This window comes from Ailuropoda melanoleuca, chromosome 17, assembly GCF_002007445.2.
Source record: "Ailuropoda melanoleuca isolate Jingjing chromosome 17, ASM200744v2, whole genome shotgun sequence".
Lineage (NCBI taxonomy): Eukaryota > Metazoa > Chordata > Mammalia > Carnivora > Ursidae > Ailuropoda > Ailuropoda melanoleuca.
Window position 1 is genome coordinate 596,768 of NC_048234.1, and position 19,861 is coordinate 616,628.

At 54.5% G+C, this 19,861-nt stretch overlaps 1 protein-coding gene across 6 annotated transcripts in view; it reads left to right on the forward strand.

The window, feature by feature from the left end:
- Positions 1-7,645: 7,645 nt before the first annotated feature.
- The window catches only part of KIAA0753 (KIAA0753 ortholog), a 33,614-nt gene continuing 21,398 nt past the window's right edge, over positions 7,646-19,861 (forward strand). Inside the window, exons 1-7 of one of the 6 annotated variants that reach the window (XM_034647298.1) lie at positions 7,646-8,231; positions 9,629-9,795; positions 11,115-11,231; positions 12,162-12,251; positions 15,009-15,087; positions 16,034-16,117; positions 18,251-18,755. In XM_034647298.1, coding sequence (XP_034503189.1) covers positions 8,061-8,231; positions 9,629-9,795; positions 11,115-11,231; positions 12,162-12,251; positions 15,009-15,087; positions 16,034-16,117; positions 18,251-18,755 — 1,213 coding nt within the window. In that variant the 5' untranslated portion in view covers positions 7,646-8,060. Of the gene's footprint in view, positions 8,232-9,628; positions 9,796-11,114; positions 11,232-12,161; positions 12,252-15,008; positions 15,088-16,033; positions 16,118-18,250; positions 18,756-18,904; positions 19,069-19,861 lie in introns of all 6 variants that reach the window. The other 5 variants (XM_034647296.1, XR_004621806.1, XM_034647297.1 and 2 more) reach the window with 5 other exon arrangements.

Below are 19,861 nucleotides of genomic sequence, written 5' to 3' on the forward strand. Positions count from 1 at the left end.
AAACCAGAATTGCTGGCTTGTGCATGTCAGACAGTCTGCCAGCTTGCCCTTGAACAGGGCCGACGGTGATGTTCTGGCGAACAGTGAGCATCCGAGTGTATTTCCCACATCCTTGCGAAGTACTTTATGTCCTGAAATTGTAAGAATTTTCCAGTGTCTGGATGGAAGTATTCGCTTGCTGTTTGTCTTGTCCTGTCCCAACTCCGGGGAAGAAGGTCAGGGTGCTCCCGGGGGAGTGCTCCCACCTCTGTGCGGCGTCTGTGCGTGCCCTCCTCCCTCCGGGGCCGGCGTCGTGCTCACGGCTGTGCAGAGGTCGGCCTGCGCTCTGGGCTCCTCCTTTCTGGGTTTGCACAGACTGCAAATACTTCTCTAAATCACTAGCCTTTGATTTGGATTATGGCCACTTTTCTGCTGCAGAGATCTGTGCTTTGTGGGCAGAATCGTCTTTCTGACGTGTTTTCCTGTTTCGGGAGGCTCTTCCTCTCTGTTCTTTGCAGTTTGCTGATGGCGATGGTGTATTCAGAGGAATTGAGAAGCTGCGTGTCAGATTCTAGGACAGAGGCCGTGGGGGTGTGACGGGCCCCCCGAGTTCCTAGGCTGGCCGAGGTGGGGTGGCATCGTCATGCCCTTTCTCCATCCAGGCCTAGGGATGAGATTTGGCATAGGAGAATTCCTGACCTAGGGATACTAGGAATTCCTGGATTCTCTGTTAGGTTCATTTCCAGTTTTCTCACTTTATGGTTCTTATTGCTGCTGCGAACGGGATCGTCTTTTTATTGCGAGTCGAAGCGGGTTCTTGCCCCTTCCGGCAGAGCCATGGGACCCTGTCCAGACCTCTGGGCCACACCGTGTTTCGTGGGTTCTGAGGGATTGGTGGAACATTTCTGAAATCGGGATGCATTCTTACATTGATGATACCTTACGATTAATGGGCAGTGTTTTAAAATTTCCCGTTGGTGCATAAAATAAAGATATGTCTTATAATTGATGTTTTAGATTTGATGAAATAAGGAGATTTTCTTAGTTCTTTTTTGTTTTTCCAGATAGATGAGACCACCTACAAATAAGTAAAGTTCTGCCTCTTTCTTCGCAATTTTTATACCTTTTCTTTTTTCTCTTTCTTCTTTACTGGACAGAATTTAGTTCAGAATAATATGGGGGCATCATTTCTCCCCAGATTTCATGGGGTCTGTTTACATGTGTGGCTTGCTGTTGGGGTTTCGCGTGTCTGCGTGCAAAGTGGAGGAAATGTTCTTCTGTTTCTTCTTCCAGTTTTGCGAAGAGAGTTTCTTTTCCTCTACTTTTTCCCTTTTTTAAGTTAAACTGATAGAGGTATACATTGATAGTGTTTTAAAATAGTTTCAAGATTTTAACATTGAATTTTTTAACGTGCCGTTGGTGTCGGTGTGGACGAATCCAGTGAACTAATTTTCTTGCTTCAGTTGAAATAGAATATACAGATAGGAAAGTGCACAAAATAGAAGTTTACAGTTCAGTTTGTTACCAGAAAACAAACCTCTGTGAAGCCCCTACCCGAGTCAAGAAACAGAACATTACAAGCACTAAGAAATCCCCTCTTCCAGTCTCCATGCCTTGTCTCCTCCCCCAAATTAACTGTTGTTCTCATTTTTTATGCCGTACGTTGGTTTTTGCCAGGTTTGGAATTTCATGAACCTTATAGGGATAGGATTACACAATAGGTATTTTCTTGGGCCTGGCCTCTTTCTGTTCACGTTGTGTGAGCGTCGTGTGTGTGTGTAGCTGTGCCCTGTTTGTGCTCATTGCCACGTCCCACTGTGTGAATGCAGCCCCCTTGTGTCGCCCTCATCATCGGGGTTTTCCCAGGTTTGGATGATGACAAAGAAAGCCACTGTTCTCACGTGTGTGTCTTGGTACATGTGTACGTGTGTTTGTGTCGGGTGTGTTCCCGGGGTATCATCGTCAGCTCATAGCGGATGCGTTTGTTCAGCTGTAACAGGCCCAGATTTTTTTCAGAGTAGCGTTACGGGTTTTACGCCCACCAGCAGCGTGTGAGAGCCACTGCCGTGCATTCTTGCCCGCACTTGTAGTTTTTGTAGGTATAGCCCCTGCTTGGTGCGTAGACTGTCATTCTGGTTTTGTTTTTTAAAGATTTATCTATTTATTTTAGAGAGAGAGCGAGAGAGCAAGGGGAGGCACGCAGGGTAGCAGCAGAGGAGGAGAGAGTCCCAAGCGGACTCCATGCTGAGCACGGAGCCCGACGCAGGGTTTGATCCCAGGACCTTGAGGTCAGACCTGAGCTGAAACCAAGAGTCAGACTAAACTTAACTGACAGTGCCACCCAGGTGCCCCGGCTGTCAGTCTGGTTTGATTGATGGATTCATTGATTTACAGATGTATAGATTTTATTTATTTATTTGAGAGAGAGAGCACAAGGAGAGGGAGAGGCAGACTCCCCGCTGAGCAGGGAGCCTCATGCGGGACTCCATCGCAGGGCCCTGAGATTGTGACCTGAGCTGAAGGCAGAAGCTTCACCAGCTGAGCCCCCCAGGCGCCCCTCCTTCTGGTTTTAATTTACATTTTCTGTTTGAGTGATGGTATACTTTTTCATGTGTTTATACCCCATTTACATGCCTCCTTTTGGGAAGTGCCAGTTCAAGTCTCTTGTCCTCCCTCCCTCCCTCTTTCATGTTCTCCTTCTCTTCTTTCCTTTTTTCTTCCTCTCCTTTTTTTTCAAAAATGGATTTATAGGAGTTCTTTGTACGAGTATTCTGCATGTGGACCCTGTCTCAGTTATCTGGCCGTGAATACATATTCAGAGATGAGAGGCGGCTTGCTTCTAAGCGTTGCAGTGCCGTGTGTGACAAACAGAGTTGGGCGTTTCACAGTGGTCCAACGAGCAGGATTTCCTGTACGTTTCTTTGTGTTTGTTTTTATGTCTTGTTGAAGCTTCTCCCTACGCCAAAGTTAAGACAACCTTTTTCTATGTCACTTCTAGAGAAGTTTCATTTGAAAAGATTATTCCTTCCCCAAAGTGGCAAAGAATGTGACTCTTGTCGTAAATTAACTGTCCGCGCATGTGTGGGTCAGTTTCTGGGCCGCGTGTTCTCTGCCATGGACCCCGCTGGTCCCTGGGCTCATGACTCCTGACTGGAACACTCAGCCACCTGCTCTTCCCGAACGCCTTTGCTGACCTTGACCCTCGGCGTTTCCACAGAATTGTCAGAATCAGGATATGATTTCCACCAACAGCCCCCCGCCCCCGCCCCCACGACAGCAGGCAGCACAGTGGAATTCTGACGAGGAGTTAATGTCTCCAGGACTGAATGTCCCGAGACACGGCAGGGCCTCTGGTTCAGTTGTCCTCAGATGCTCTCCGTGGGGTATAGACCGTGAGCACGAGTTTGCTCTAGTTCAGCTTTCCCCCCGTTTGTTCCGCGGTGCTCGTGTGCGTGACGTCCTGTAAACCCTTTAACTCCTGACGTCCTATCGAGCAGCCTTGCTGTGCTCCCATTTTCTAACGCTTTGTCAGTAGGTTGTGTTTTGCTGTCTATAGAATGGTTATCGTCTGTGAATAACCGTTGGCTTGTTTCCAGCCTTTGTTCCTTTATTGCTGTTTTTCTATAGTCTTCTGGTTCCGTTTACAAAATCTGTAGGTAGCCTGCAGATAGCTGGCGTAAAGCTACATTCAGGTGTCTGGTGATGCCCGAGGCTCGATCTCATTGGACTTCTGCTTTGTCTTTTTGGAACTTGTGCTGAGATGCTAGGCCTTCTGGGCTGTGAAGTCTCTGCTGGTGGGTTTTCCTTGCTGCTGGCACTGAGCACCTCTGTCTCAGAACCTCGGTGCCCCTCACTTAGATGGTGGTCTGTGCTGAGCTCGTGTGGCGCTTACCTCGACTAGCGCCCCTGTCCGGGGCTCCGTCCTCCGCTGCCGTTCTAGGAGTTTCTCTTATATGTAGTTGGCTGTTGGCGTTCTTAACTCGTGTGAGTTTTTTGTTTAACCCACTCAGGTTTACCGACATGAAGGATGCCCTTGAACTTCCAGCCTTAGTTTATGTGTCTCATTAGCCAAGGTTTTCTCTGCCTGTGCTGTAATGTACTGCATTCGTTAACTTTTTCTTGTTTCACTGTTTCCTCTCCTGGGATGGAGGTTATGTACCGATGGTCATTCGATCTGCGTCTCAGTCTTAAACTAATTCTGTGGCACCGCCTCTGGTGTGGACGTCACAAAACTGCATTTGNATTAACTTTTTCTTGTTTCACTGTTTCCTGGGATGGAGGTTATGTACCGATGGTCATTCGATCTGCGTCTCAGTCTTAAACTAATTCTGTGGCACCGCCTCTGGTGTGGACGTCACAAAACTGCATTTGCTGGACTGCTGTTAGATACGTACTCACTGCAGTGTGGTTCCCTCTTCCCTTCCCTGGTGGGCAGAACTCAGCCCCAAGTTGGCCTGCCTTTCCCTCGCACCCCCGTGGCGGTCCAGAGCTAGGCACTCGTGTGTCTGAGGGGGGAAAGGCTTGTGGGCAGCAGCCCCCGTATGCTGCGTTCTGGGTGTCGGGGGCTCACGTGGGGTCCTTGGGGAGACACGGAGAACTCGCCAGCCTGCACACGGACGTGCTTCCTGAGGTGCAAGAGCACGGGTGCCCGCGAGTGCTGAGCAGAAAGTGAGCCCCTGCGTCAGAGAGCGGTTGGGAAGCTGCTTGTCTGAAGCTCACCATAGACCAAATCTGGGAGAGCAGGAGGGCGGACGCCCGTGGGAAACAGGCCAGGAAGACTGCACTTTGTGACCCTGGGCTGAGGACTTCGTGTCTCTGAACTTCATTGTTCTGTCTGTGAAGTGAGGGTACTGGCCCTTATCCTACGTGACGGACTTGGGTGTGAGCAGCAGATTGGATAAGCGCTAAGTGCCATAAAAATGGTGTTTTGACTGCCTCATGAGTAAGGGAAGGTCAGCTTGTGTTAGGCAGGTTCTAGCTGAGAAAACAGATCTTCGGTGGCCATTAAAAATGAGTTTTGTCCATTTTTAAAATAATAAAGCGATCGGGTCGCAGAGAAATCGGCACGCTTGCGTGGCCCAAAAAGCCTGTTTCTGCGGAGCGGTTCCCGCGTCCCTGACGGCAGAGCAGAAGGAACGGGACCAGCCCTGGACCCGAAGGCTGGGGGTGCGGCCCTGCCACTCGGCGGTGGGCTTCCTTGTCTGCAGGGTTGCGGTGGTCGTGTCCCTCCTGCCGTGTGTGCCGCGGGGAGGCCCGGATGCGAGCAAGGCCTCTGGCCGGAGCTGCGAGAGCGCGGTGCAGATGTGAGACGGGGTAGTGCCGCTCGTCGTTGTCTTCCTGCTCCGGACCGAGGGGTGGCTGTCACCGCTTCGCAAACAGTGCATTTGCTCAGGGCGAAGGATGGGGTGGTTCTCTNCGTTGTCGTCCTGCTCCGGACCGAGGGGTGGCTGTCACCGCTTCGCAAACAGTGCATTTGCTCAGGGCGAAGGATGGGGTGGTTCTCTTGCTTTTATTTATTTCATTCGAGTTTCTCCTGCTGTCCTTACGGTCTGGGTTTCAGAAGGTTACACTTTCTGGCTCCGCATTGCGGCCACCGCCTAGTCCCCCGCTCTGACTCCCTGAGGCCTCCTCCCACCCCTTCCCTCCCTGTTCAGTTGGGGTGTTTGTGTGAGCCTGATTTGACCTTGGGGTTTATGGAATTGTTGGTGCAGCTCTTTAGTGGCTTCTGGAATGTTCTCGCAGTGCTGGGGAGAAGGACAGTGGCCCCCTCCCCACCATTCGCAAGGCCCTCAGGCTCTGCTTCCCCCCCCCCCCCCCCCCCCNCCCCCCCCCCCCCCCGCCCCACATTTGCACTAGTTTTTGCAAATCCTAGCTGAAAAAGGCTTCGGGACCTGGACGGCAGAGTTCCCTCACTGTGTGTGAACAACTCTCGCAGCCTGAGGTTGCTGCTTCCCTCTAGGTTATATTTCCTTGCCCTGTAGCTGTCCTGGTGGCGAGAAAGGTACCAGACTGAAGATCTGGCCCGAGACTGCTGTCAGGGGAGGCTGAACGCTTTTTTCCTTGTCGGATAAAGTATTTAAAATGTACAGAAAAAGAATGAAAATTATAGACACCTGGGTACTTGCTTCCCAGATTTAAAAAACTTTACCATTTCTGCTTTATTCGATTTAGAATTTTGTTTTTAGAAGCAAAATATGACAGGTGCCGCTGAAGTGCCTTTTTTTGTTTTTAAGCCATCTCTACCCCCATGCGGGCTCGAACTTACGATCCCGAGGTCGAGAGTGGCACACTCCACCAGCTGAGCCCGTGGGGCGCCCTGAAGTCCCTTTTCGACTTCCCTCCCCATCCTGTTCCCCTCCCTCCCCTACCGGAGGTCACTCCTGTTTTTATGCTTGTGCTCCTGCGCGTCCGTCCGGAGACGGAGGGAAGTGTTTAGGGTGCGTGTAGATGAGCTCTCACAGGGTGCGGCCTCGTTCTGCCCTCGGCGCCCGCTCACTCCTGCGCCTGTGGCTCCTGGCTGCTCTCTGGGCCCCCTCGTCTGTCCACACCCGTCATCCCTGGGGTCGGCTGGGCGTCGTCCCCTGCAGCCCCTCCCCCAGTCTCATGGACGTGAAGCGTAGGTGGTTGTTTCACTTTGGATTTTTCTGGTTATTGCTGATCATCTCTTGTTTTTACTGACAGTTCAGATTTTTTTCTCTGAGTTGCCTATTTCTATCCTTTGCCACTTTTTCTATTGGAGTATCTATTTTTCTTATAGATTTGTAGATGTTTCTAATGTGTTCTAGCTGTTAGGCCTGTGTTCATTACACGTGTTAGTGATCTCGACTTCAGACCCCGGCCTGTCTGTGGAGTTCACCGTGTCTTCCGGTGGAGGGGAAGTTGCCATGCGCTATAATTAAAGTGTATCGCTATTATTCTTAAGAGAGGCTTCTCCGCCCCAAAGTCTTCATCCTTTCTCCTGTATTTTCTTATAAAACCTTTAAAGTTTTCCTGTCATATTTCTGTCTTTGTTTCTTTTAAATTTGAGAGATGTTGAGTGTGAGGCAAGGCCCGTGTTTTGTTTTGTCCCCATGGCCGCTGCGTGAGGAGCCTGGGACCTGGGGGTCCACCCCTCCGCCCCCGCCTGGCGGTGCTTCTCCGGAATCGCCTGGGCTGGCCTGGGACGGGACTCGTACTGACAACTTTGGGATCAGCCTGTTTGGATCCACTGAAAGATCTGCCTGGATTTTAATTGAATTTGCATTTGAAATGATGGACTGCTTAGGGGAGAATGGACATCTCCACAGTGTTCTTTCCTTTCTTGAAAACAACTTACTCAGGTCTTCATTCATGTCCTTTAAAATACCTTTGACTCTTTGGTTAGATTTCTTCCCAAGTGCCTTATGGTTTTTGCTGCTGATGTTCACAGGATGTTTTTCTCTTCTATTTTTTCTAGTTACTTTGATATGTGAGAATGATACTGATTTTAATATATTTTTCTTTTATCCAGAGACCTCTTCTTCGTTTAATTACATGTAGATTCTCTTGGATTTTCTGTGTAGAAAACATCATCTCATCTTCAACTAAAGACCGTTTTATTTCTTTTCACACTGCAAGTTGACCATCGTGGATGGATGGAGGTTTTGGGAAATGACAGTTAAATTTTTACATCTTAGAAAAAACATGTTTGGTGGCCAGGTGGGGTAAACGGAGATAGAGAAGGGGTCGGTCAGGAGATGCCGTTGGCATAGTCACAGGATACCGCACATCTGCCCCGGGTGGTGGCGGCAGGCAGGCAGGGCTGGGGTCCGAGGGACCGGGAAGGAGCCCCTGTGGGAGGTGAGCCTGGGTGTCAGCCACGGCCTGCGGGTTTCCGCGTGTGGGTCCATGTGGGAGTCACAGGGCGAGGAGTGACTTCGGCAGCAAAATGCCTGTGTTTACAGGCTGGGCTAGATGTCTGGAGCTTATCTCTCTGTGGAAATCCTTGTCACCCACTTGAGTAGCATTTCCCTCTGTTTGTCCTTCTGAAATGTCCTACAGGGAAGTGTCCCCCTGGGGCAGCGCCTGTAGCGACCTGGACGTTGGAGAATGGGCTGGATGCGATGGGTGCGGAGATCTTTCCGGAAGAAGCCCCGTCTGCTGCAGACCACAGCGCCAGCTTCCCGGCAGATGCACTGGCCCCGGCGAGAGCTGGAGCGGCGGCGGGGAGGCCCACGGCCAGGAGCACGGTGCTCAGGAAGAAGGAGGCCCAGGCGCCAGCAAGGCTGCCTCAGGTACAGAGCGGCTCCTCCCGTGGCCAGCTGGTTGTGCTTGTGGTGCCGCCGGAGTCCTGGGCCACCCATCCAGACAGAGCTGACTTAGCTCGGCTCCGGGTGGTTTTTGCCTTTTTAACAAAAAATAACAGTTTTTAATACTGCTCCCAGGACCCGGCGTCTTCCTTGTCCTGGTTTGGTGAGAGCTGCGTGAATCTGATCCCATGGTCTTAATCGGGCAGGCTGTTCTAAAATCCTGTTAATTCTGCTTCTGCTTTGCAAGTGTGAGATTGGAGGGGATTAAGATTTGCTTCCTGCTGAAGATAAATATTGATAAATAACTAATCACTCAGCATGGAGAGGCGTCTCAGGGTCAGTGCTCTCTCTGTGTTTGGAAGCCAGCTGGCCTGAAGCTACATTATATTTTAAGCTTCTGTTTATAGCGTAACTGAAGGGGAGGACCGGCCGGAAGACTGCCTCCCAGTCCAAACACCCTTAATGTTACTGCCGCCAGTCGGGCCTGAGTATTGTCAGGTGGCCCCAGGGACGGGCGCTGAGCACTTGTCACTGGGGACTGATAGGTCCGGGCTTGGATCAGCCTCATGGGGTGTCATCAGGCAGTCAGGACGGGGCCTGTCTGCGTGTAGCCGGTGCTCTTGCTCAGAGACTGCTGCATGCTCCTCCTCCGTGAGCCCATTCAGCCTTCTGGAAACAAGGGAAGAAATCAGCTCCCGGTTTATAGATGAGGCGTTAAGTTTTTAACCAAGAGTGTCATGCAGTTTATCTTTTTTTTCTTTAATTAGGAAAAAACACAAAAATAAATATATATTGTGTGTGTGTGTGTGTATAAAAGGATGGCAAATGCAGGGCGTCCAGCTTCACCCCTCCCCTGAACCCCATCNCCAAGAGTGTCATGCAGTTTATCTTTTTTTTCTTTAATTAGGAAAAAACACAAAAATAAATATATATTGTGTGTGTGTGTGTGTATAAAAGGATGGCAAATGCAGGGCGTCCAGCTTCACCCCTCCCCTGAACCCCATCCTTTCCCAGGGAGGGGGGTGGGGTGGAGTACAGCACATGCCCTCAGTGTGAGGCACGCTCAGGCACGTTCAGTGTGAGCACGCTCACTGTGGAAACGTTCAGTGTGAGCACACTCAGTGTGAGGCACACTCGGGCACGTTCAGTGTGGAAACGCTCAGTCTGGAAACTGTGAGCGGACTCAGCGTGAGGCACCCTCAGGTACGCTCAGTGTGGAAATGCTCAGCGTGAGGCACGCCTGCTCCCAGGTTTTGCCACAGTGCTTTCTGTGCCGGTTTCTGGTGTGGCGTGGGGACTCCCGAAGCTTCCGCCGGCCCAGAGGTTAAAGCGAGCTTCTTTGACACCCATCCGGCTTTACAGTTCATGTTTGTCTCTTGCAGGGTCTCCACAAGGCTGAAAAAAGTAGACCGACCCAGTCTCAGAGCAGAAGCCGGTTGCAGCGCACGACAGTATCCTCCAGACTGAAAATGAACCAGCAGCCTGTGAGAGACAACAGGGCCCCTTGGGTGCCTCCAAACCCCACGTCCCCACCAGCATCCCCTAAGTGGTACGTAGGATGGGTTTGTGCTCCACAGAGCAGAGCTCCCCTGTCGCTTAGAGGTAATAAAGCAGCAGCCTTAGCTGCCACTAAGAACAGAAGCTCATTTGGGTGAGAAATACGTGATAAGTGTTTTGTCTAGAAGCCTGTTGGTGCCTTTCTCCTTCCGACTGGGGGTGGGGAACCTCCCGTGAGCCGCCCCCAAACCGCTGTGGTGCGTGGTCCTATGTGGGGGTCGCAGGCTTGCCCCGCCCGTCTCCACACAGTGGATTCTAGCGGCCTGAGGCCCGGAGCTGTGCCTTCCTCATAGCGGAGTGTCCAGTGGCTGGTGTGGGGCCTTAGCGGATCTTCGTGGACGTTCAGTAAATCTTTGCTGAATGGATGAATATTTAAAAATAATCCTAATTTCAAGACAAGATTTTGAAATATAAAACCATGTCGCAGGGGACAGTGAGGATAATGCTGACGTGACCGTCTGTCTCCATGTTACCGCACACAGTGACAAGGCCCCGTTCCACAGAGCTGGGGGGCCGCAGGTCCTCCAGGGGCCGCAGGGCCAGTCAGGTGGAAGTAATCTCTGGGGAATTGGTTAAGAGAAGGGCGTTTGTTCACCATGACACGGGAGTGTTTGAGAGCAAAGTGGAAGGGACCAGGGTCAGACCAGCAGAAAGCAGGAGCGTGAGGAGGGGGGCCAGCAAGAAATTAGGGGGTGCGAGGGCCCCACTTTTCCCGAGGTCGGCGGGTGACGGAGGAGCAGCCTGGTGGGCCAGGCTCCCCCTAAGACTCGAACGATGCTGTGTGAATGGTCGCCCTTGCCCGTCGGCCTGCAGAGTTGCAGAAGCAACGTCTCGAGAATCTAATGTCTCGCTTATGTAGCAGAGCTGGGTCTAAATCAGGCCTGATTTCATCATGTGCTTTTTGTGTTCAGCTGTTGTAAATTCTGTATTTTTATGTGTGTGTTAGAATAAAGACATGAATTCAGTTGGAAGCTCTGAAAACATCGGTCGGTGGACGTTTATACTGCAAGCCCCCGAGCCCATGGGCTGTCTTCCGGGCGTGCGCAGAGGGCGGGAGGGCCTCCTGAAGGCATTGCCACGTGGAAAGTAACTAGTGACCGAAGCTATGTGTTGGTTCTTCTCACGAACGCAGGGATGCGAGTGAGAAGCAGAGGAAAACGTGTGCGTGGGCGCTGAGCCTCGGCCCCGGGGGCGCTCGCTCTTCTGGGCCCCCGCTCGCACGCAGGCCGCTGCTGTAGCTCACCGCTGACCCCCGGGAGCTGGCAGGCGTGGAGGGCGGGGTCCCGGAGCTGTGCTTTTGCCTGTTTGCAGCGCTGCCTGGCTGAAGGTGAAGCCGAGCCCCAGAGACGCCAGAAAGGAACAGTCACTGCAGCAGGACGAGGCCCAGGAGGAGACGTTGACGGGGGCGGTCGTGCAGGAAGCAGTGAGGTTTGTGCTGCTGCTTTCCAAATCCTTGAGAAAGAAAGGGCCCGGGCCCCGGGCTCTGCAGTGGACTCTCCTCTCTCACGTATGTATACAGCCGGTTCCGTAAAGCATCAGCCGCCGGCTCTGCTGTCGGACAGCCAGGCGCGGACGGCGAGCCCCTTTCACTCCGACCACTCAACGGCCTGTGTGTCCGTTGTAAACCGGTTGCTTGTTTTGTGTGGTGCAGTGGCGAGCTCTATGGAGACGTCTAGAAACGGTACCGGAAGACAGCTTCTGAGCCCCCGTGACTTACAGTTGCAGGAAGGGCCTGTTATAGCTGATCTGAGGCAGAGCCGGAGGGTAAAGAGCGGAGGCTGGAAGGTGCTGGGCCGCTTCCTGCTGCAGAGAGCTGGGCTTCATGGGCCCAGGGAATAGGCTCGAATCAGGGGTGAGGTGAGAACATTCCGGAGGGAGCAGTGACGACGGGGCTCTGCGTTTGTGTGGCCGACGTGGTTCTTGTGGGAAAGCAAAAATGAGTGTGGGCTGCTGTGTAACTGGATGCTAGTCACGCAGCGTAAACTGAAGGACTCAGAGCCCCCCCCCCCATGCTTGGAGGTTGTGCAGAGTGAGCGTTTCCTTTCTGGCTTTATGTGACTTCGCTGCGCCTCTGCCCAACTTCTAAACTCGAAGATCCAGCAGCAGCTTTGTTTTATGGTTGAACAAGCAGTCCTAAGAACAGCGATGGCTCTTTCTTGAGAAAATCGTGGGCGGTTTTGGTGGCTGCCCACGCTCACTGGGAGCACACGCGCACGGAGCCTCATATGAGGGACTCCACTGGGAGAGGTGGTGTCGCCTGCGGAGCCCGACACCGGCACCCCTGACCCTGACGTGGCTGTGGGGATGGCGGCCTGCGGGGCGAGGCGGGTTGGTCTGACGCTGTTTACTGTCTGCTAGACTCGCTTGGCTCGACGCGGAAACCTGTAAGACATTGAAGGAGCTGGAGGACCTGAAAGCTGAGGGCTCGGACAAGACGCAGAGGCGGAGGTACGTCCCCGCGTCCCAGGCTGGCCCATGCGGCCTCAGCCAGCAGCTGGCGGAGGCGCTCGCGCTCCCGGGACGGCCCGCAGCAGGGTGCGGCTTGGGCCGGCCACGGTCGGCTGGCCTTCTGCGCTGTCCCTACCTCGCTCCGCTCGCCGCGGACTCAGGCGGGACGGAGGGACTGACGGAACTCAAGACTGCAGACGTGGGTAGAAAGCTGGAGTCGAGGTGGGGTGTGCGTCTGAACAGGAGTCGCGAGGGCTCGCCTGCTGCCGCTCGTCTGCGCGCTCGTGCCCCAGGCCCGCGTCGGCCTGGCCTCGTGGGATGAACGCGTGCCCGCGGGATCGTATGCGGTGTCTTGGCTACGAAGTATTCCTTTTGTGGCGTTTGACACTGAACGGACGTCGGCGGGTTGGGGGGCTGAGAGGTCAGCCTTGGTCTGCTCGTGCCCCCACCCCGGGCGCTCTGCTCGCCAGGAGGGGGTGGACGTGTCTGGACGTGCCGGTGCGTGTGCACGTGCTCTGCTTCCAGGTCCACTGGACGCTTGACGTCGGAGGTGTCCTTGCGGTCTGGGGCCGTGATGGGCTGTTTCCCGACTCTGTTCATAGCTTGCCCTGCGGTCGTCCACACAGTGTGTGTTCTGTCACCTGTCACCACAGATGCTCCTTCCCACGCGCGAGGCCCCGATTTCTTTCCTCTGTAGTTGAGGTTTCAAGCTACACAATCACAGGGGCACCCGGGTGACACAGTCGATGGAGCGTCCGACTCTTGGTTTCAGCTCAGGTCATGGTCTCAGGGTCCTGGGATCAAGGCTGCATTGGGCTCTGTGCTCAGCGGGGAGTCTGCTTGAGATTCTCTCCCTTTGTCCCTCCCCCACCCACTCACGCGTGCCCCCCAAATAAATAAGTCTTAAAAAAAGCAAAGCAAAACAAAACTATGTAATCACAGAGCCTTAGGGTTGGAAGGGCCTTACTCTCCTGCCGGTGCTCCCGGGCCCTCCGGACGGCGCACAAGGTAACTGACCAGCATGGTCGTACGTGGCGTCTGCGGTGGGACAGTCCCCTGGTGAGGCAGTCCATTCCTCTGGCTGCTGGGACCCCTATCCACTGTCCCTCGGCCGGATGGCAGGACAGTGGCCTGCCGTGCCGCATCATCCTCTTGGGGGGTCCTACGTGGTAAACGCACGCGTGCAGCCCCGAATGCTACAGAAGGGAAACCCGTGCAGCAGCATCTCTGATCAGGGGACGGGCCCTCACCATGTCCCTCCTCGGTCCTTCCTCAGTCACCCCCTTATCCCCCAGAGAAAGCCACCATGCTGACTCCTCCCTTGATCTCATCACCCCCACCCGTCAGTCTGTCTCCTACGGACGTGTCCCTGATGGTTTGCTGTGTGGGTTTGAGGTGCTGCCGCTGTGAGGGGCGCGGGCTGGGTCCCGTGGGCTTGCAGGGGAGACGTGGTCGGGGCGGTGCCCCATGTTCCATGTGGGGCTCCGATCTGTCTGTTCCCTGACCTCGCTGACATTTGTTGGTGTCTGTCTAATTCTAGCCACTGTGGGGAGTGTGGTGGGGCCTTGTGGTTTTCGTTCGCGTGTCCTTGCAGTCGAGTGAGGTGTGAAGTGTCTGTTGCGTTGATTTCTAAGGGTTTTCAGTGTGATCTGGGCATGAGCGATTGTCAGACGGGCGTGCAGCAGCTGGGGTTTGCCTGCGTGTGAGCTCCCTGACGGGGTCTCTTGATGAAGAAGCTGTTTTGGGTTTTGACTAAGGTCAGTTTATCGATATTTTCTCTGACGGTGGGTCTTGCTCTGTGACTGGTCTCAGAAGCCCCGGCCAACACTGGGGCCCCCGAGCGTCGGTGCTCTGCCGCTGTGGTCGTGTTTTCACGTCTGCAGCCCGTTCTGAGCCAGTGTGTGCGCGTGACACCAGGTGCTGCTCCGTGTGTTGCTCTTCTCGTGGAGACGTGCCGTCTGAGCGCGGTCCACCGGAAGGGCTGCTGGGCCTGAGCGTGGCTCTGGGGTGTGTGGGTGTGCCGCTCGCAAAGGAGCCTCGTGTGGGTTGTTAGTCCTTCCCTTGGGGCGCGTCCGAGCTTCTGGATGGTGAGCTCCCGGCTGCCGGCGCCCCGGGAGCGTCCAGACACCCCAGAGGGGGAGTCGGAGAGGGGCCCCAGGATCCAGCTTCTGAGACGTCACCAGGCTCCTGTCTCCCGCATATAGGCTGCCCCCAGGTCCCCACGTGCCTGTTCCCACCAGCCCCGCGCCCGTGAAGTCAGCAGGGCACGCACGTAGCTTCTGCGCTTCCCCATGACTGGCCGTTTCGGCTTGGTCGACTCGGCCCAGGTGGCTACCATGTTGTCCTGTTTTCCAGCACCGTGCTGCCCTCGTCTCTGGGTTTGTGTCTGACTCCATTATGGCGGAGTTTAGAGAGGGATCAAAATTAGTTTGACTTGTTCAGTCTTCTGTCCTCTTGAGCTGTTTAAAGGCAGCTGTTACTCTCTTGAAGTGTACTGAGAGCCCGAGGGACCTGTCGAGATGTTCAGAAGTGCCCTCGGCGGGTCCTGGACCGGGGCGGGCGCAGCACCTGGGCGCTCACTGGAAATGCGGCGTCTGCTCATTTAACAGGACCCCAGGACTTGGCGTGGCCGTCAGGAGTCAAGAAGCTGTGGTTTTATACTCATTTCATTTTCCTCCACTTGGAGTAGCACCTGAATCTACAAAATGGGATATTTTCTTGCTTTTGATTTTAATTTTTGATTTTATCTCTACATAGTGTCTCGGACACCCAGTTAGCAGACAAGGTGGAGAAGGCGGTCCTGGAGCGTTTGAAGCCTCTCCTGGTCAAGGCCCAGGTAATGCAGTCGCTTGCCTTTGGAGGTGCTAGAATAAAAGGAGGCCCTTCGTGAGGCCTCGCGCCCGCCTGGCGGCTGGGGTGCTGAGCTGTGCTGTGCTGTGTGGTACGGGTGCAGCGCTGCTCGGCCCCTCGGGGTCCACTGATGGGTGATGAGTCTTCAGTGCACGTAAGGGACCAGGACAAGGGAAGAGAGAGAAAGTCCCACTTTTGAGAAAGGGGAGATTTTAGTTTAAGGAATGAGTTTAGGTTCCAGTTTCCACTGTTAATGAGATAGATCTGTTGGTGATGTCAGTGTCCCATTGGCTGCTTCTGCACAAGTCCTGGGCTCTCTCACTTCCGTGGTTTGGGTCAGCACCTGTGCGCAGCCTGTCTCCAGGAGGAGTTAGCGTGCAGCGTCACCAGCAGGGGTCACCCTCCCGTGGGCAGGAAGCTGGACGCGCCGGCCCGACCCTGCAGGTGTGCTGGCCCTGGAGACGGTCTTGTCTGTGTGGTCCTTGAGGCCATGGGGAATATAATAATCTCACATGGAATGAGCGATGTTCTGGGTCACTGAACGGGCCACCGGAGTTGTGTACCTCCAGTGTCAGAAGTGTGTGCTTATCACGAGAGTCCCTGCACATGTCAGGCGCAGAGAAGAGGGAGGGCTTTTCGCAGCCCAGCCGTCCAGCCTCCTTGTTCCATTGTTGAGCAAACTGGAACAGACGCGGAGTAACTGTAGACACAACTACTCTGACCGTGTTTCCAAAGTTGAGGGAAGAAAAGGGACAGAAGGCCAAGATCAACACACGGCCTTTATTTTCATGGGGACACGAGCTGCGAATTGCTGCCCAGCCTGATGTGGGCAAAGCCGACGAGCGGCTCTGTGCACAAGCTAACCTCGTAGCAGTTCGTCTGTGCCAACACGGGTTGTAGATTTTTATAATTCGTGGATCGTGTTTTAACAGAGAGTCAACTCTTCTCTGGAAGCAGACCCTCAGCTGAAGGACCGGCCGTCGGCAGACACGGCGACCGCCCGGCTCACAGAGGAGGTGCGCACACTGGCGTTCCCGCTGACGCCACTCCCGTGTCGTAAGAGCATCCTGGTGGCGCGGGAATGACACACGGGTTCCTGCTCCGCAAGGGGGAGTGACAGTTCCTCTTCGCTTGTTGACTGCACAGCGGAAATCCCTGGAGCCATAGGGATTTCTGTCCTCTCCCGAGGATGGAACGTGGCTGCGGTGCGCGGCCCTGAGTGCAGGTGGCCTGTGGCCAGAGAGCAGCCGCCTCCACACGGCCTGGCTTTGCTCACGACTGGCCTGATTTCCTCTGTGCCGAACGCCTGACGCTCACTGTTCAGCACACATGGTTTGAGTGCTGGGCAGTGACCAGGACCTGGCCGAGCAGAGAGGAAATGGTAAGATTTGAGAAGCACAAAAGCATGTGCTGTGGTCGTGCGTCCTTGCACGTCCCCCCGGAGGACTTGTGTCTGGCATGTGTGGGAACGTTCCTACCCTGCCCCCCCAGGTGATCCTTTCCTCCTGGCAAACATCTCAGTGGGGACGGTGTCCCCGCGCGGCCGTCAGGGCCGTCAGTAGAGTTCGTGTGTCTGCGGGTTACCAGCCTCGCACGTGGGAATTACTCTGTGGGTGCTGAGTGGTCCTGAGCAGAATTAGGAGAGCAGCTCCGATAGCAGCTAGCGTCCTGGGCTAGTCGTGGGCGTCACCGCGGAGGTCCCCAGGTGGCACGCGAGGGGATGTGTGTGTAAGTAACTGATAACAACAGGAAGACTCGTTGACGTCGGCATGGTGACGTGGAGAAGCGTTTTCTGTGTTAACTGGTAAAACCGTGTGGCCTCCACACAGATTCTCGGAACTCCCCTCTCTAGAAGGGAGGAGACATTTGTGACCTTCACACAGAAAACACAACTCTCGGCGGGTCCACTTGCTGACACGACCGGCTCTGCCGTCGGGAAGGAGCATGTGGAGGCGCCAGGACCGCACCTGCGTCTGTGGCTGCTGCCCCAGCCATCCGCTGAGCACCCGAAATGGTGCTTTCCAAAATGCTCGAGTTTTTTCTAGATTGAGTTATATATGCACATGGCTGAAAATGGCAATAAGTCAGCAGGAGTATGACATGAAGAGTTGCACCGTCCTGCAAAGTAGCACCACGGGCTCTCAGCAGCCGGCTTCCTCCTTACGTGTCGGGCACTCCGTGGCAGCGTGTCCAGAGCTTCCTAGCTTTCTGGACGGCACACGGTGTCCTGATGTTCCGTTCTCCCTAGATGAAAATCTTACACGCAGATACACACACCTTCATTAACTAGATCCGTTCCTGGGTTCCTTTGCTCTAGATTTGTTTTTGTAACTCTAATGTCTGATTATTCAGCTTTTATTTAGCTTAAGGTTGGGCGTGTCTTCATATCTTTATTGGCTGTTAATATATATACATATATTTCTGATCTTTAAATTGCTGTGGTGGGAGCTGTTCACCGGATGTCCCCACAAACCCTTCCAGCTCTGAGACGGGACTGTTCCCGTCTCCCTGATGAGGGTGAAAGCGAGGCGTGGGGGCTCGTGCACGTTGCAGACAGGGCACGGTGGGCAGAGCCAGGACCCCGTGGCCCACAGATGGGTCCTTGCAGAGCCTGATGCCGTCACTCCCCAGCAGACAGTCCTTGCAGGAGCCTCCTCCAGAGTGGATGGTAGGCGCATCTGACAGAGCGTGTGTAAAGTCACTTCGCAAACTGTGAAGTGCTTTGTGAACGTAAAGAACACGAGGTCAAGAAGGGCTAGTAAAGCTCTCCCGCTTACGGGTAGAAAGTCTCGCGTGAAGACAGAGAATGAGGGGCCTCATGATGTCGTGGATCGACATTTTTACAAAAGCCTGGAACCCACGAGAACAGACCTGTTGTCTGGAATCTGACACGTAAGCTAGTGGACTTTTTCTCTGCGTGCGGCCCAAGAAGGACACTTGCTTTACCAGCCGGCAGGTGACTACGGTCGGGTACCTGGTTCGTGGCAGCATTGGAGTGGCTGGTGGCCACTGTGCTGATGTGGCTGCTTTGGACTCGCCAGCATGGGAGGGGTGCAACGTGCGGGGTCACCCGGGGCTGCTTTGCCGCGGCTGGCGTCCGTCCGTTGTCAGGTTTTTGATCTCCTCTCTGCCCCTCCCTTGCTTCACAGGCTGCGGCTGTGGACTGTGCACCCCACAGCCTTTGCCAGCTGGGGGACTCTTTGGGAGATGCCGCTCATGGGCCCCGGGTTGCGACCCACCATGGGGTTTTGGAGTCGGAAGCCTCAGCTCCCGTGGGGGACGGCAGGGACAGCCCGTACCTGGAGACCCTGATGCTGCGGATGGAGGAGATGGAGGTGAGGTCTGTGGCTGACCCCCATGATTCTGCAGCCCGGGCCTTCATCCCACCCGGACTGCAGCCAGTGTCGGGCCTCAGGAGAGCCACTTGCCCCCGAAAGTCAGATATCTTTGAGAATAAAACGAGGTGCGAGGTGTCCGCACCCTGTCTGATGTCATTGGTAGATGATGGGAGCGCCCCTGGGACCAGAGCCGGGACCAGTGACTTCTCCAACCCCCTCTCCACCCTGCCCCGTGGCATGGGGTCCCTGCAATTCGCAGTCCATCTTCCTGCTTTACTTCCCATGATGCCATTTCAGAACGTGTTTGTGATACGAGTTTAGNGCCTGCTCCCAGGTTTTGCCACAGTGCTTTCCGCGCCGGTTTCTGGTGTGGCGTGGGGACTCCCGAAGCTTCCGCTGGCCAGAGGTTAAAGCGAGCTTCTTTGACACCCATCCGGCTTTACAGTTCATGTTTGTCTCTTGCAGGGTCTCCACAAGGCTGAAAGTAGACCGACCCGGTCTCAGAGCAGAAGCCGGTTGCAGCGCACGACAGTATCGTCCAGACTGAAAATGAACCAGCAGCCTGTGAGAGACAACAGGGCCCCTTGGGTGCCTCCAAACCCCACGTCCCCACCAGCATCCCCTAAGTGGTACGTAGGATGGGTTTGTGCTCCACAGAGCAGAGCTCCCCTGTCGCTTAGAGGTAATAAAGCAGCAGCCTTAGCTGCCACTAAGAACAGAAGCTCATTTGGGTGAGAAATACGTGATAAGTGTTTTGTCTAGAAGCCTGTTGGTGCCTTTCTCCTTCCGACTGGGGGTGGGGAACCTCCCGTGAGCCGCCCCCAAACCGCTGTGGTGCGTGGTCCTATGTGGGGGTCGCAGGCTTGCCCCGCCCGTCTCCACACAGTGGATTCTAGCGGCCTGAGGCCCGGAGCTGTGCCTTCCTCATAGCGGAGTGTCCAGTGGCTGGTGTGGGGCCTTAGCGGATCTTCGTGGACGTTCAGTAAATCTTTGCTGAATGGATGAATATTTAAAAATAATCCTAATTTCAAGACAAGATTTTGAAATATAAAACCATGTCGCAGGGGACAGTGAGGATAATGCTGACGTGACCGTCTGTCTCCATGTTACCGCACACAGTGACAAGGCCCCGTTCCACAGAGCTGGGGGGCCGCAGGTCCTCCAGGGGCCGCAGGGCCAGTCAGGTGGAAGTACTCTCTGGGGAATTGGTTAAGAGAAGGGCGTTTGTTCACCATGACACGGGAGTGTTTGAGAGCAAAGTGGAAGGGACCAGGGTCAGACCAGCAGAAAGCAGGAGCGTGAGGAGGGGGGCCAGCAAGAAATTAGGGGGTGCGAGGGCCCCACTTTTCCCGAGGTCGGCAGGTGACGGAGGAGCAGCCTGGTGGGCCAGGCTCCCCCTAAGACTCGAACGATGCTGTGTGA